The sequence below is a fragment of the Coffea arabica genome, chromosome 8c (assembly GCF_036785885.1).
Source record: "Coffea arabica cultivar ET-39 chromosome 8c, Coffea Arabica ET-39 HiFi, whole genome shotgun sequence".
Classification (NCBI taxonomy): domain Eukaryota; kingdom Viridiplantae; phylum Streptophyta; class Magnoliopsida; order Gentianales; family Rubiaceae; genus Coffea; species Coffea arabica.
In genome coordinates, this window is record NC_092325.1 from 26,227,032 (window position 1) to 26,243,154 (window position 16,123).

Genomic DNA, 16,123 nt, shown 5'->3' on the forward strand with positions numbered 1-16,123 from the left:
TAAATATTTAAACAAACTACTAATATTCGATAAAATAAAATATAAAATTTCGGGTCCTCACAAATACACTGAAACAATGTGACACTCTGACGAAGAAAACATTTTAAAAGATGTCACTAAAGGGTCAGAGGAAGTTTTCATTGCTCAAATAATAGTGAATTGGAAAAAGGAAACTAATTTGCGAGGGAATATTATATGTGGTTACAAAACCATTTAAAAAGAATGCCTTAGAGAAGTATTTTCAGTAAAATACTTATGACTATTTATGCACAGGCCCCTCGCACTGTTTTCACATATTTATTTTACTCACTCTCCATATACAACAATAGATTTCTTTATTAAATAGCAAATTTTGGAGGCTATTTAATTTTGCTTCAGAGTCCCACAACTTCCTAGCCATGGTCATACCAAACGAGATTGGACATCATGTTAGTGTCAATTCCTTCTGATACCGTACCCACTTCCAACAGTAGACATGGTCAAAGAGCTCCTAGCATAGAGCGACCGTATCGTATCGTAGGTATTTGTCGAGTTACACGTTTAAAGAAATGGATTATTCCATCAATTACTTCAGAGGATCTGCCTCCTCCGGTTATTCATAAAACCTATGTCAGAATGCATACTCCTAGGTTTTTGTTGAATGTTTAAGGGATAATTTCTGAAATCCCCCCTGACGTTTTTGACTATTTCACTGCCCTCCTTCCATATTTTGAATATTACATTAATCTTTTTTTAAATTTATTATGTTGTAACATTTAGATCCAACAAGCAATTAAAAAGTGATATTATGAGAGAAAGAGATAATATGATTTCACCATTGCCCCTCATCTACTAAATTGTTTAATTCATTTAATACCAGCCCAAACATTAAAGAAACTAGTAGAATTTGTTGTTTGCCATCAAGAATTAAATCGCACATGACATCAAAATAGTATATTATTCTATATATTTCACTTGATAAAAATTCCAAAATGCACTTTTCAATTACAAATTCATTGTCAAACAAGATCAACAACAAATAATCAAAATAATCTGCAACCAAATTATTACAAAGAGTGAACTTTAATACCATAAAAATCTCAGCAAGTAACCATTGACAAGAATATTTATGATGTTAAAGTTTGTTCTTTGTAATATTTTGGTTGCAAATTTTTTGATTCTTTATTGATGATTGTGCTTGACAATAGGCATGTTACTGAAAAAAGTAATTTAAATCTTATATTATGTGAAAAATATAAAATAATATATTATATTTTGATGCTACGTGTGATTTGATCTCTATTAATAAACAACAAATTTTAGTGCTCTTCTTAAATGTATGAGTTATTATTAAATTAATTAAAAAATGTAATAGATAGGGAGCAATGATGCAATCATATTATTTTTTCTCTCCTAATATCACTTTTTAATTATTGATTGGATCTAAATATTACAAGATAATTAATCTCAAAGGAAGTTAGTGCAATTTTCGAAACCTAGAGGGAGGCCAGTGACATAGTTAGAAACCTCAAGGGAGGCTTCTAAAATTATCCCAACGTTTAAAGAAGTGGCTTACTCCATCAAGTGCGTCCAATAATCTGCATCCTCTGTTGTATTGGTGGCATTGCCAGGTTAAGGAGTGTCATCGTGTGCACACGCATCTCAACTCTTTCAAAAGTTTGTTTAGGCTAAACAATGGAGGATGGAACAAGGAAACTCAACAGAATCCTGGACGCAACCTGATGACAACAGAGTCCAGGAAGAATAAGAGTCTACCCAGTACAGCTACACAAGTACTTCAAATGTCCCACAAAATGGATACTTGAAATCTGTTGTTATTATAAACGAATAATAAACACAGATATTACGATGTAAAACTCGAGAAGATAAGGAATAATATAATACATAAATGACACATTTCTTGTATATCCGACCAGCTTTAATCATGCAAGTCCCCAAAAGGAATAGATCTTGGTCACTGACATTGCTTATAAACATTTGTTGTCAAAGGAAGACTGTATATATTACCTATGGAAAAGTTCTCTCGCTTGACCTACATATCACATATACCTCCATATCTAACAAAAATTAAGGACAATCCATGCTACAATACTTGATTGTATACAATACTTGATCAAGGCAAACAACCTCTGACCTTCAATTGGGTTCACTGAGAGAATTTTAAAACTATACCCTAAAAATGCTATTCTCTCTGTTATTGACACCAAGTAATCTGTGATTTACGGTAAAATATGGGAAACCACAGTTTACTGATGGAGCAAAATAATGAATGAATTCACCACATCTAAGCAGAGGAACCTCATATAAAACAGACAAGCTTGAGGAAATAATCAATGCGAATCCAGATGCAGCTTCCATCTGAGCACAATGATGATCTGGAATACAAAGGAAACAGGAGCAGACTATCAGTACACAGCCAAATTCAGCAGTAAAACCAGATTATGCATGAATAAATCAATAAAAATCTACAGAAAGGCCAAATCTAGGAGTCAAACAAGCAAGTTCAAATGAGATCTGCCAACGTAAAATGTGGTTGCATGCTTATGCTCTGTAGCTTCAAACTGTTATAAAAAAAATTTTGATTCATTGATTTATGCCTTTTTTTTTGTTCGGAATGGGCAAATGATATGCAAATTGAATACAAAACATAAACACCTCAGACACTTCAGCCTTGAAAAAAACAAATTTACCCTGTATAAGCGGTCCTTGTGGCCTTAAAAACACCTCCTCTTAAAATTAAAAGACCTGATTATTTAAACATGCAACTAACATCATGATTTATCTTAAAATCATCTCTAACTGGAAGAAAACACTATCAACTAATTACCTACATGATAACAATCACCTCATCATAGTTCACAAACTGAAAGTGAAGTCCCAAAAGAAAAAGATAGGCCACAATAAAATTTCCATGAATCCATCTAAACTAATTAGATTTTCTTTGGCCCTGACATCTATTTTAATAAATGTAGTTGGGAAGAAGCTATTAATCCAGCAATGCAAATGTACAAAAATTTCCGCTAAGCGGCTTTATATTGACCACATTCCCCAAATCAAATAAGAGGTCATATATTTCCAAGCTATCCATTTACTGTTGCTCACACAGAATATCGAACTCACAAGGGCAGATACAAAGTAAAACTATTGTTTAGGAGGAAGAGTATTATGACGGGGTTTTACCCTTCCAGTGAAGGACGGAGTTACAGAATGCAATAAAAACAGAACTGCAAGCTTCTTTAAACAACATATGTGGCAAGAAGAGCGTGTAGTATAGCCCAATAGATAATAACACCAAGGCGCAAAGTAGGTTGTCGCATTAGTGTCCGATCACATGACATCCTGCGGTACAAACAAACATAACATTTAAGCCAAGTCATGAATTCCACCAGAAAAAAATCCAAATAGAAGAAAAAATGTAGACATGTATGCTCAAAATGTAGTTAGGTACAGAAACTGTATGAAGAAATACCATAAGCCGTCAATCATATCAGATACTGGTCTCGTAAATCGAGGCACAATTCTTGATGTGGTTAGCGACTTGAATCCATGAGCTGAAATAGAGGATTAAAAAAAAAACATTGGAGGACTTCATAGTAATTCTGTTTATTATAACTTAATATCCCGGTATAGCATCCAGGGTACCATACCTTTGTCATCATCATCATCCTCTATCCCACTAACAGGATCCATATCTATAGCAATAGCAACTTGATCACTATTGGTTTTGCGTCCACCTCGAACTTGAGGGGCAGCGCTTCCAGCCCTTTTGTTAATCTGTGCCAAAAGCATGCAAAATGCAGTGCCATTTAAAAAATAAAAATAACAAAAAAGGACCTCCACTTACAGAGGAAAAGTGGGAAAAACTCGAAGAAGAGAGCTAAGCTTAAGCATTATGTATTAAAGAACACTAGATTAATGATACAAGAAAAGCAATTATATTTCACAAAATATACAGCAAGCTCGACTCAAAAAATGACATGTCATGCATATATCTTTTATCTCCATTTTCTTCCATATCGTCTTTACCCAACCACTCAAAAGTCTTGATATCCTCCAAGACCAACTAATTATCAGAACCGCTAATTCGAACAGTCAACAAACACAATGAAAGCCAATCAAAATTTCCTGCAAAAGCCAGCTCTTTAGCAACAATGCCAAACCCAACTATACTCCCATTTCCTCTTTCTCAAAGACCAATTTACTTTGATTGTTCCTGCAGAAGCCAGCTCTTTAGCAACAATGCCAAACCCAACTATACTACCATTTCTTTCTCAAAGACCAATTTACTTTGATTGTCTTGGAATTCTCAAATTTTGACAAAAAATATCATTATCTTCAACTAACTTGTTTCACCAAGTATACTTCTGAAATTGTTATAACATGTAGGAAATATAATTTTACTTTGATTCAGATACTGTTATCACTCGTTTGTTCTTATAATGTTGGGAAATTAGACCACATACATTTTATACACAACCAAAAAATGGCCAGTTGTTTTTTCCCAAAGTATCACATGCGTATATTGTATCCTAACAAGAAAGAAACTTCACACAATTATTAGATAAGGCATTTTTAGAATTCCAAGCAGCCATGAATTGGGTGGTTTGTACATGTCTCTATGATAAGTTTAATGTATTTCAGGTTGTTTTCATGCCTCAAAGATATTATTACAATTTTTTAGTAGTGCTTTACAGTTGAGATGTACTGTTTACCATTTTAGGAAACGCTGAAAGATTAGAGCTGACACGTATCAAGCACATATACTCAAGTAGCTAACTTTGACTGTTCAAGACAAGCTTGATTCCTACATCTCTGGCCTTTACAAAACTTCAGTTAAGTTTCCTTAGTTGTTAAATTTGCTTCTCTACAAAGTTTATTGCAGCCAGACACTAAGTCTTGGTATCCAAGCCTAGCTAATGTAAGAGTTTCCGCAAAACCTCATAATCAATGAGAGCATGGGCACTTGAGTTTGATAGGGCTTATTTCGACTTTTGTTAGCTCGTAACAGCTTCCACAAAAGTTCAAAATATGATAATTCAAAAATGGGAAGGCAATGTAAGCAATTTCACTCAAAAATCCCAACAAGGCAATTTACATCTTGAGAATCCCTAATTGCTGTACACCCAATTTTAAATTATATAAACTACTAAAAACTGTAACCAGGTGCAAATCATTACTTCATAAACGCCAACCTGCAATTCTTTCATGGAGTTTATGCAGATCAACAGAAGACCAAACCCCACCCAAAAACGTGCAACTTGAAAAGAATGGAAGTTTGTCATCTCAAAAATGTTCTACTTGCAAGAGACAATTTTCAATACCCCACTACTAAGGTTGTTCCTTCTTGATGACTTATGGCTTGCACCTAACTGTTGACATCTTCCATCCCTAAAGATAAAGAATTAATGTTCCAGAGCTAACCAAACACAAACTTCCAAAACAGTGTCATAGTTCTATATCTCTAACTCACACCCGGAAAATAATAATTATGAAATATTCAATCCACAGCAGCTCAAGGAAATTGAGACACAACATAAACAAAAAGACATACCAATGATTCAACTTCCACAATTTCAGATTTTGGACTTGTTGCCTGTCCTGAATCGCCTACATGTCTAAGCATGGTTAATTGAGAATCTTTCTCAAGCAGTGCATTTTCAAGAAACTCTACTTTCCGGATCAATTCTTCTACTCTACTCCTCTCTCCTTTCAACAACAATTCTCTATTTTGCGCCACTGTCCGAAGTTCCTCCAACTCTGATACAATGGATTCAATTTGCTTTTGCAGTAGCTCTTTGTGTTCACGAACTTGGTTAGTCTCAGCATCACTAGAAGGCATATCCCGCGCCTGAACTCGAGAAACTGTCATGTCTAGCCATGTCAAGAGTTCAAGGACTTCATCAGGGTTCCTTTTGTTGCTCATCTGGGTTGCTGTAAGTGCTTCATTGGTGCACCTAGTAACTTCTTGCCTTAAGAAAGATATCTCTCCATCCCGTTCTTGTAATTGCAACTGAAGCTTCTCAACCTCAGAGAGAAGGTTTTCTGATAGATGATGAAGCTCATCAAACTTGCTGACAGTGACAGAAAGCTTCTTCAAAACCCTTCCTCGAGAAGCTTCAAGGTTCTCCAAGTCTAGATTCTTTTTCTGCAAATCACTTTCTAGCTCCAGAATTTTGTTAGAAAGGCCTTCCATCTGAGACTCCTCCTCATCAAGTGCTTGCATGAGTGCCTCAATTTCTGAAAAGGTACAAAAAGGAAAATCAAGCATAAACTCACAAAGTAGAACAACAATTGCAACTATAGCCGATAAAATTTGAGATCAACAGAACAAAGCAACAAAAAGACCTTGATCTTTCGCAGCCAGGGCATCTGTCAGTGAGGCAACTCTCTGCTGCAAGTCTGCAGAGACAGTTTCCTGATATTCTAATTCTTTGACTCTTTTCTTCAACATCCTATGCTCCTCGTCCATGCCATTTACCTGAATCTGCAGATCATCTGCCCTAGTTGTTGCAGATCGAAGATCTTGCAAGTAATTCTTTGCTATGACTTCAGCATCCTTGATCTGACTAACAAGCTCAGTACTTATTCTCTCTCTCTGGATATCCTTCTCATGAAGTTCTTTCTGCAAGTTACTTACAATAGTCTTCCATTCCATTTGTCTATCTTCTAAAATCTCATTTTGCCTACTGATGAGATCCTTTACAACAGACAACAATTTCTCTCTCACTGACATAATAACTTCCTCGGAAGACAGAATATTCTCTTCAGTAGAAGTATTTCCTCCAACAGAAGTTTGAGAATTCAAGTCAACCCATGGAACCTTGGAAGAGAAATCAATCCCATCCTGCTGAGATTTCCTGTTCTCAATCTCCACAATTGAAAGAGTGCACGCTTCATAAAGCAATGAAATATTCCTATGTGCAACAAACAACTCCGAATCTTTGTCCTTCAAAATGGATTTTATCTGGTGAAGATTTCTCTCACCATATTCAGAGGACTCTTTTAGAGAGGAAACCACAGTGTATAAACCCTTAACTATTTCAAATATATGGCTGGCTTGTTCCTGTATTGAGTTGTGGTGTCTCTGCAATAGTTCTTTAATAAAACCAATTTCTGTTGTAGGAACCTGAAAATATTGCATGCAAAATAACAATCAATTATATCCAAATTAAGATACAAGTTATAGCCCTTTTAAAGGACAAAGATAACCACAGTAAAGAGCTGGGATCTAAAAGTAATAATCTGTTTATAGCACTCAGATGCAAGTACAAGAATTGAACACAATAAGGAGCTGGGACCTAAAAGTAATAATCCGTTTCTATAGCAATCAGATGTAAATACAAGAATTAAACACCATGAGCAATAGCTTATTGGAAAAGGGAGAAAATTCAATGACATATCCATCCTACACCTCATATATAGCAAAAATCTGTCCATAGTGCTTTTTCTGTCCATGCTTAAAATTTGGAAGTCAATTGTTTGCATTGCAACTACTCTAGCCAAATGGAAATTTGACACGAATTTGGAGATGAAAAATGCAAAAAAACTTCACACAACGATAGAATACAAGTATTTTGATTTAGACATGCAAAGGGATGGACGACTGAAAGAAGAGTACAATGGAGCGGCTAATGATTTCACGATTTCTCTTTAAACTAATCCAAGCCTTTTATCATGTTAGTTATGCAGAAGCATGATGCAAAAAGCAACTACATGCAGAATAGATGTTGCCAGCACTTGAAGAAGCTTTAGCTGACTGCTGAACCCTATCCTTCTAAGGGCCAAAATCCGAGTCAGACAAGATTGAGGCCTGACCAAGGAAACAAGCTAATGGTACATTCTAGGTCCTCTTATGCAAACTTTATGAATATTGGAAAATCACTCATATATATGTATGTATATGTATATATTTATATACGTATATATGTATGCATATGTTAATGTATGTATGTATGTATGTGCGTGCGTGTGTGCATATATATATATATATATATATATATATATATATATACACGCACACGCATATGTACATATGGGAACTAAATATGTATAGATACAGATATATATTTACGCATATGTACATATGGGATATACGTATATATGTATGCATATGTTTATGTATGTATGTATGTATGTATGTGTGTGTGTGCATATATATATATATATACACGCACACGCATATGTACATATGGGAACTAAATATGTATAGATACAGATATATATTTATGGGAACTAATAGACCACAAACTGTGGTACTCAGATGAGTAGAAACATGTAACTCCAAATATCCACTGCACTAAAATAGGATATTTGGAGCGAGACAAAGAGAGATGGGGGGAGTAGTAAGAAGAAGAAGAAAAATGTTCATTGTTTGGGTACTTGACAGATTCCAGTTGGAAAGACCAAAACTAATGTTTGATGAACATAAGTATGGAGGGGGTTTTCTTGGTTTTTGGGGCCGGGGAGTGGAGGAGGATGTACTACTTGGATCATTTTGAGCATCTTTACACTCCTCACTATCCTTCATCACGGCATCAAATAAGTACAAATAAAAAAATGCACTGCCTAATGTCAAAAAAAGGAGCGAAACTGACAGAAAAAGTAACACTACCTTGTTTTGAGATTTAGGGAAGGTTATGCTGCCAGAATCACCAACAGCTATCCCAGCAAAAGCATCAATAGCTGACCTTGCATCTGTGCTAGGAGCACTAGGTGATTCTAGGCATGACTTAATGCTCACCTCCAGATTTTGCAGAATCTCCAAATCCTTGGAGAGAACTTCAGCAAGTGAACTATTAACAGTAGAAATCTCCTCCTGCATTTGATCCACACTAGACCTTAAGATTGAGACTTCGGCCAAGAGGTGGCCCTTTTCTTCAGATTGAACAGCAGACAACTTCTCAACATGTGCAAGAGCTTCAAATTTTGCAGCTTCAGAGAACTCCTTCTCTCGAGAAACTTCTGATAGCTCCCTAGCAACCTTCACAAGATCTTCTTGAAGGGCATCATTTCTTTCTTGAACCTCATTTAACTCTGCAAGCAGTAGCTCAGCTGCTCTTTTAGATTTCCGCGATTCTTGCATAGAAGAATCCAAAGCAGCATTTAAATCAAGGTATTTTTTCCCAATTGCTTCAAGCTTTTGAACAGGATTTCCAGAGTCAAAACCAACATCAATAACCATCAAACTTTCCAATATCAGGCTCAACATATATTCTTTCTCATGCAGGCAGTGTTCACTGTCTGATAAACGGTCCCTCAGGGACGCACACTCTGCTTCAACATTTTTTATCCTTTCATGGCTCATGGACAAGTTCATGATTCTCTGCTCATATTCAGCAATAGAATTTTCACGCTGACTGACCTCATATTTAAGTCGGTCAACCTCAGCATTTACTTCATCAATTATTTGTTTCAGATTGTCTCTCTGTTGAACCAAAGACTTTCCCTTTTTGACGGCAATGTTTAATTTCTCTCTTAAAGAAGCTGACTTCTGTTCTTCATGATTAAGAAGCTCCTGCAGTTCTTTCCTTTTTGCATCCAATTCTTCAACTTCAGTAACCAAATTCTGATTCTTCTCCAAGTAACTGTCTCTCTCCTCCTTCAAATGTACCACTTCAGCCAGCGTATCCTCCAGCCTTTTGCTGAGGGCTGCTACATCCTCAGTTACTCCAGAATCTCTAGTTTGCTCTTCATGATCAGAAACACTAGCCTTTTCATTGACATGCCCATCAGCAACCAGATTACCAACCAAAAGCGTTGAATATTTGTCAATAAGTTTTCTCAGCAAATGTTCCAGATATTCCATATTGTTGGAACCAAATTCTAAATCATCTGTGACAGAATCCTGAAGAACATTATGAATCAAATCCTGCAATCTTCTCAGCTCAGCTTCAACATGATTTAAATGCTCCTCATCTACAAGCTTCTGATCCAATTTCTCTTGCAAACAAGTCACTTGCTTCAGCAGCTTCTCATTTTCAATTTCCAACTGTGATGCCTTCTCTGAGCTTTCATGATAATCATCAGTAACAGTTTCCAAATTCTTCAGAAGACACTCTTTCTCCACAATAATAGAATGGTAAGCTGATTCAAGTTCAGAAATCCTACTCTGGGACTCTTCCAGATCACCAGTTAATGATCCATTAAGTGCATCCAAGTAGTCAATCCTCTGCTGGAGAGATTTACAATGGTTCTGAGTATCCAAAAGAGCACCTCCCAGCCATTGAATCCTATCCTCTGGCTCCAGTGACTGCAACTGCAGAGGCATTTCAATCTTTCCAAGAATATCCTCCCACCGCTGCACAAGGTTGTTCCTTTCTATTAAAGATTGTTCAAGCATCTCATTATGCTCTGCCAGCCCATAAAACTTACCTTGGAGCTCTTCATATCTTCTTCTGAAGTCATCAGCCAAATCTTGATTTTGTTGTGTCTCTTCTTTCCAGCCATCAACACTTGCAAATCCACTCTCAGAATAGCACTCTCCTCCAACAGGGCTTTTCTGATCCCAATCAGTAGGAGGAGGCGAGTTTGCAGTGATTGACTTGGCTAACCAATCAACCTTTTCAATGATATCTCTGGAGTGAAAGTGTTCAGGCAGTTCAAGATCTTCTAAAATCTCTTCAATTCTCTGAAGAATAGAATCCTTAAGAAGAAATGATTCTCGCAATGCAGTAGCAGAATTACGGATGTATGCGAGCTCAGATTTTAGGGCTTCCATGCGCTCACCAGCCTCAGAATAATTCTGAAGTTTTGTTTCAAGCTCGTGAATCACAACATCTTTTAACTGCAAATCCTGTAAGCATTTTTCCAATTGATTAGATGTCTCTGCAAGGGATTGCTTGAGATTGTCACGCTGCACAATCAAACCCTTCCCCTTTGTAACAGCTATGCTGAGCTTCTCCCTAAGAGATGAAACCCGATGCTCTGACTGTTCTAGTTCAGCAATTCTCTCCTGTAGTTCTGCTTGAAAAGCAGGAATATCCTCGTTGACAGTCTTCCAACTTTCTTTCAAAACAAGGTTTTCATTTTCATATTGAACAAGTATGAAAGTCAAGTGATCCAGCTCTTCCTGAAAATAACCAAACTGCAGCTCATTCAAATCAGGCTTTTCCTGGGCCAGGCTTACCTGCTCCTTAGCTTCCTTATATTTCTGAATGAGAATGTAGACAAAAGACTCTAGGCCTGGCACAGGATCAGCAATATTCACATTGAAGCTACCCAACAAAAATTCTTCTTTAACATTCTGAAACAATTCTAGAATAGCATCTAGATGGAAAGATCTTCTTTTCAGTTCATCAATTTCTCTTACTTGATCCACCAGATGTGAATTGAGCTTGTCATTAGCAGATTTAAGTTGCAATTTTTCATCAAGCATCTTTTCCAAAAGGTCATTGAAAAGACCAGGATCTAGCAGGTTCTCATTATTTACGCCCGTTGTTGTTCCTTCCACATGACCACATGATTCAACAACCCTCCTGAGCTTTCGGTAGTTCTTGTCCAAAACATTGATAAACAGTTCATTTTTTTCTTGCAGATTGTTGAACTTCAAATTCAATTCGGAGTAAGCACTCAAAATAGCTTGATGGTCTCTCTCAGTGCACTTGAGCTGTTCAAGCAGACCTTCAATTGCTTTAATGGCAGCATTAACCGAAGCAGCAATCCGACTACCTACATCAAGATTTTTTTGGCAGTCATTTGACAAAGTAATGGAACATAAGGTCTCAACTGACATATCAAGCTTCCTGACTTCCATAACTATCTGATCAACAAAAGAGTTCCATTCCTTGTCAACTAGCAATCCCCTATCACCAACTTCCTTCTGAAGCATTTCAACTTGATTAAAGAAAGAAGAAACCATTTGATCCGAACTTTCGCATATCTCATCCAAATTGCTCTGGAATTCACTAATTTTGGCTTCCAAGATTCCCATCTTGTCTTTAAGCTGAATATTATCTGAAATACTAGTTTGAGAGTTGCAGATATGCTGCTTTAGAGCTTCACATAGAACCACAAGCTCAATGTTTTCTGCTTCGAAATGGATACAATGACTCTTCAAGGACTCACAGGAAGCCACAAGCTGTGTGTTCAAAAACTCAGCAGATATTCTACTCTTTCTCTCGCCTTCAAAAGATTTACTGGCACTTTCAGCTAGCAGAAGCATCTGCTTAAGAACAACTTGCAGGCTTTTTGTTTGTTGTTTAGCTTGCATGAATAGATGCCTAGTTTCTGCACTTTCAGATGATGGCACTTCATCTACTTCATGGTCATCAGCATGAGTTTTTGTTTCAAAAGCTTGAATAAGTTTTGATACTCCTGACTGAACATATTTACCGCTTGAACTACTTAAGGAAGCCAAAATTGAGTGCATGCCTTCAATTGCATTCTCAAGTTTTTGCAGTACTTCATTTGCCTCCAGGTGCATTTTCCAAAATGCTGACCCCGATGACACATCAGGATCACCCATAACAATCTGTCTAGGAAGTGATCCATCAGGAGCACTTTCAGATGAGGTCCTTCTGAACTCTGAGATTGCAGTTTGACTTTCTTCAGTCCTTGGAATTTGAGATGAAATATCATCACTAGCTATGATCTGTCCACCAGTATCTTTTACTTTATAAGCAGTATCCTCAGGACTAGACATCTCAGCAATATGCAGCTCAATATTTGTTCTCAAAAGTACATTTTCCTGGCTGAGTTTTTCAACATGCAAGTTCGCTTCTTCTAGGTCTCTTATGGCCTTGCTGAATTCTATCTGCAAGCCTGCTAATACACTCTTAGACTCCAGCAGCTCACGCGATCCACTCTCATTCTTGCTTGAAAGATGTTGCTTCTCTTCCTCAAGCTTGTTCCTCTCCTCAATCAATGATGCAAGACTTCCAGTTATGTCTGACAACTCCATCTGAAGGCCATCTACTAGAATCCTGCTGTCAACAATATTCAATGCTAGCTTCTCATTCTCCTGGACCAAATATTCTTGTGCCACATGTAGCTTTCTTTTCTCATCCTCTAAAGCAGCAAGGAGGCCACTCAAACTTGCATTTTCTGCTTGCAGAGACTGAACCAAGGCATTGGAATCTGACAAGTCTGAGAGCAATTTACCATTTTCACAGGCAAGAAACTCCTTTTCCTCATCAAACTTTCTCGTCTCCTCTTTTATTGATGCAAGACACTCACTTAAGTTGACATTTGCCAATTGCAGTGATGCCAATGAAGCTTTGCTCTGGGCCAACTCTGCTGCCATCTTGTTATTCTCTTGTAAGAAATTCTCCTTATCTTCAACAACTTTCATTTTCTCCTCCATCACCAAACTAAGCATCCCATTTAAATTTTCATTTTGGACTTGCAAAGATGCCACTAAATTCCTGCCATCAGCTACCTCTGATGCCAGGCTTGACATATTGCCTCCTGAAATTTCCAACCTATTCTGCAAGTTATCAACTCGGGCTGAAAATTCCTCAACTTCAGCCTTTGAAGCATGCAATTGTTGACTGAGTTTCTCCCTTTCAGAACTAAACTCATGACATTCAGATCTACACTGTTTCAGCTCTTCAGAAAGGATTGCATTCTGTCCTTGAACTTCATGAATTGTAGTACTGGATACAGATAATTCATCAACCAGCTTCTCAAATTGATTATGAAGTTGCATTTCAAGTTCCAACTGCTCAAAAAGTTGCATTTGACTTGCATCTCTTGCAAAACTCGAAAGATACAGCTCTTGTTTGAGTTTTTCAACAAAACTAAAGAATTCTGAACCATTCAAACCCAGAGAACTTGTCAACATCTCAAATAGAGATTCTCTTGAACAAAACACAAATCTGAATTGATCATTCTCATGCCCCTTCATCACCTCTTGAAGTTGTGAGAGGCTAATTGAGCATGCATCTGATCTAGAAGGCAATTTCAGCATATTGTTCCTGAAAGAAGTTGCCAAGCCATCATCCTCGAACCCGAGAAGAACCTCTGCAGCATCCTGTTTGTAAATGCTGTCTACTTGAGCACTTTCACTTGATGAACCAAATGCATCACTGATCTGCCCATCTTGAACATTTGGACTTGCAACAACATCATCTGGTTGGGTGCTTCGATCAGCTTCATGTACTACAGCATCAGGTACCACTCTTTGAGTCCATATCTCACTACCTGGATCAGTTTGCTTTGAAACTGAACTGCCAGCTTCCTGCATGGCCCCTACCCAGAAACAAATGAGAATCTGATTACAAATCAATTCACACAAAAGGAGAATAACAGACAAAAATTATTTGGTGTCCAGAGAAAAGGCACAACCTACATCTGTTACCTGCTCTTCCTCGTTCCTCTCTACTTCAGATGACAAATCAACAGGCCCTTGCATTTTACAGGATGTAGATTTCTCCTCGGATACAAAAATACCCAAACTTCTTGAATCAACAAATTCAACATTTTCATGGCCATCAGTAACACCTCCACCTTCAAATGGAACTGATACTTTGGCATCTTCAACATCATGTTTAGAATCGTCCAATCTCAGCTTCTCATCTGCCAATTCCAAAGTTGTTTCACCAGCACCAACTTTCAATGACAGATCAACAATAGAAACATTATCATCAACCACTACCGGATCATTTAAAGGATTCAACTCCGATGAAGTAACAACTTCACCAGCATCAGACACTGACAATTCTTCATCAAGAACTTTGTCAGATGTTGCTGTAGATTTTGCAGCATCACTGTTTGCATCACGTCCAGGTTTGCTGGACTTACCAGATGATTTAGCCCCTTTACCATCTTTCTTCTGCCTGAATTGTTGTAGCTGACAATCCATCACAAAAATAAATAAATAAAGGTCAATATGTAAACCTAATGCCAAACAAACGGCTACATATCCAATATTAAAATATAATACATTTAAAGATAAAAGGGAAAATTTGTGAAAGGGCTCACGTGGAGACATAATTCAAAAGGACAGAATAACTCTAGATGTTTATTAGGATTACAGGAAGTTTGTACTGTATTATCTATACAAACAGTACCGGTAATGTACCCTAAAAACTATAATTTTCACAGAGAAATCAGCACCAATGCCTTCTTAATAGGTAGAGTCCAGTATTATGCACACATTAGGCATTATGCCTCCAAGCACACCCTTTTGCGAAATTTCCCCAAGAAATGAGTCGGCCACTGCTCTTTTACTCGACCGATCAAAAAAGATTACTTGAATGCTTTTCAAATAAACATTAAAACATTTAAAATTCAAAATTCAAACACTTAAACCTTTGCTTATATTAACCGACCATATCAGCATTAACTAGTAACTGCATCATTTCAGAATCCAGTTATCCAAAAAAAGACTCAAACAATTGTGCACTGAAACTAAACAAAAACAAGCTTCCTTAATACTACTATATCATCCCATAATTGAGTGCACAAGAAAATATTCTCAAAAAGCTGAAACCGCACCGTCGATGTTACCTTTTTACGGCCGGCGGCGAGTAGATCGGTCCTGTTCTTATTATTTTTGTCCATCCGATTTTGATCCACTCTGATTGATTAAAATCTCTTGTTAATACATCTTCATCAGCATTGTCTTCTTGTAGCTAAACAAATAATTGATTGACCAAATGAAAACTCAGTACGCCACTGAAATTTAAACAGAAAGGAAGAAAAAAGAGTCATTTTTGTAAAAGAATAAAACAGTAGCGTACCTTTGGAGCTTGAATCCTGGAGAGAAATCACGAATTCGATTTTCTGCTGGGCTTAGGGATATTTTTATCTTCAGATTTTGGGGGTAGAAGGGATTTTGGTTTGGTTTGGTTTGGTTTGGTTTGGAAGTGTGGAGGAATTTTAGATCGAACGTAAAGCATCATCGTTTGGTGGGGGGAGTCTATTTGAAAGTAGGTCACGGAAAATTTGCAATCAGGGGACCCTTTTTTTTTTTTTTTTTTTTTCATTTTACTCCTATAAACTATAATTTCAATATCAATTTACCCCATAAAATTATTTTTTAGGCAATTTATCTCACAATTAAACCAATTTAGCAAGTTAAAAAACTTTGGAAGAAAGTGTCTTCTTCTTTGTATAATAAAAATAATAAAAAATTTATAGTGAATATTCTCCTCTTTAGTATGAAGAAAAAAAGTCAAAGTAT

The 16,123-nt window shown here is 36.9% G+C and overlaps 1 protein-coding gene across 7 annotated transcripts; it reads right to left on the minus strand.

Annotated features, from left to right (window-relative positions):
* Positions 1–1,917: 1,917 nt before the first annotated feature.
* LOC113707389 (uncharacterized) lies at positions 1,918–15,915 on the minus strand. 7 transcript variants are annotated; one of them, XM_072063735.1, is made up of 10 exons: positions 15,681–15,915; positions 15,448–15,517; positions 14,284–14,788; positions 8,612–14,187; positions 6,346–7,126; positions 5,552–6,237; positions 3,648–3,774; positions 3,470–3,551; positions 3,181–3,339; positions 1,918–2,375 (listed from the first exon to the last, which is right to left on the minus strand). In XM_072063735.1, the coding sequence occupies exons 2-9, from the start codon at positions 15,499–15,501 to the stop codon at positions 3,237–3,239; spliced, it is 7,914 nt and encodes a 2,637-aa protein (XP_071919836.1). In that variant the 5' UTR covers positions 15,502–15,517; positions 15,681–15,915; the 3' UTR covers positions 1,918–2,375; positions 3,181–3,236. The 7 variants fall into 7 exon arrangements, with proteins under 7 accessions (XP_071919836.1, XP_027085495.2, XP_027085494.2 ...); XM_027229694.2 differs by having other exon boundaries at positions 8,612–14,176; positions 14,297–14,788; positions 15,448–15,572; XM_027229693.2 differs by having other exon boundaries at positions 8,612–14,176; positions 14,288–14,788; positions 15,448–15,572.
* Between the last annotated feature and the right edge of the window lie 208 nt (positions 15,916–16,123).

Excerpts from the sequence above, each read along its gene's own strand:
- LOC113707389 (XM_072063735.1), bottom strand. The coding sequence starts at position 15,501 with ATGGACAAAAATAATAAGAACAGGACCGATCTACTCGCCGCCGGCCGT. Across the intron at positions 14,188-14,283 it reads AGAGCAGGTAACAGATGTAG|GGGCCATGCAGGAAGCTGGC; the intron begins GTTGTGCCTTTT and ends GTTTCTGGGTAG. Across the intron at positions 3,775-5,551 it reads TTGTGGAAGTTGAATCATTG|ATTAACAAAAGGGCTGGAAG; the intron begins GTATGTCTTTTT and ends CTTTTGGCACAG.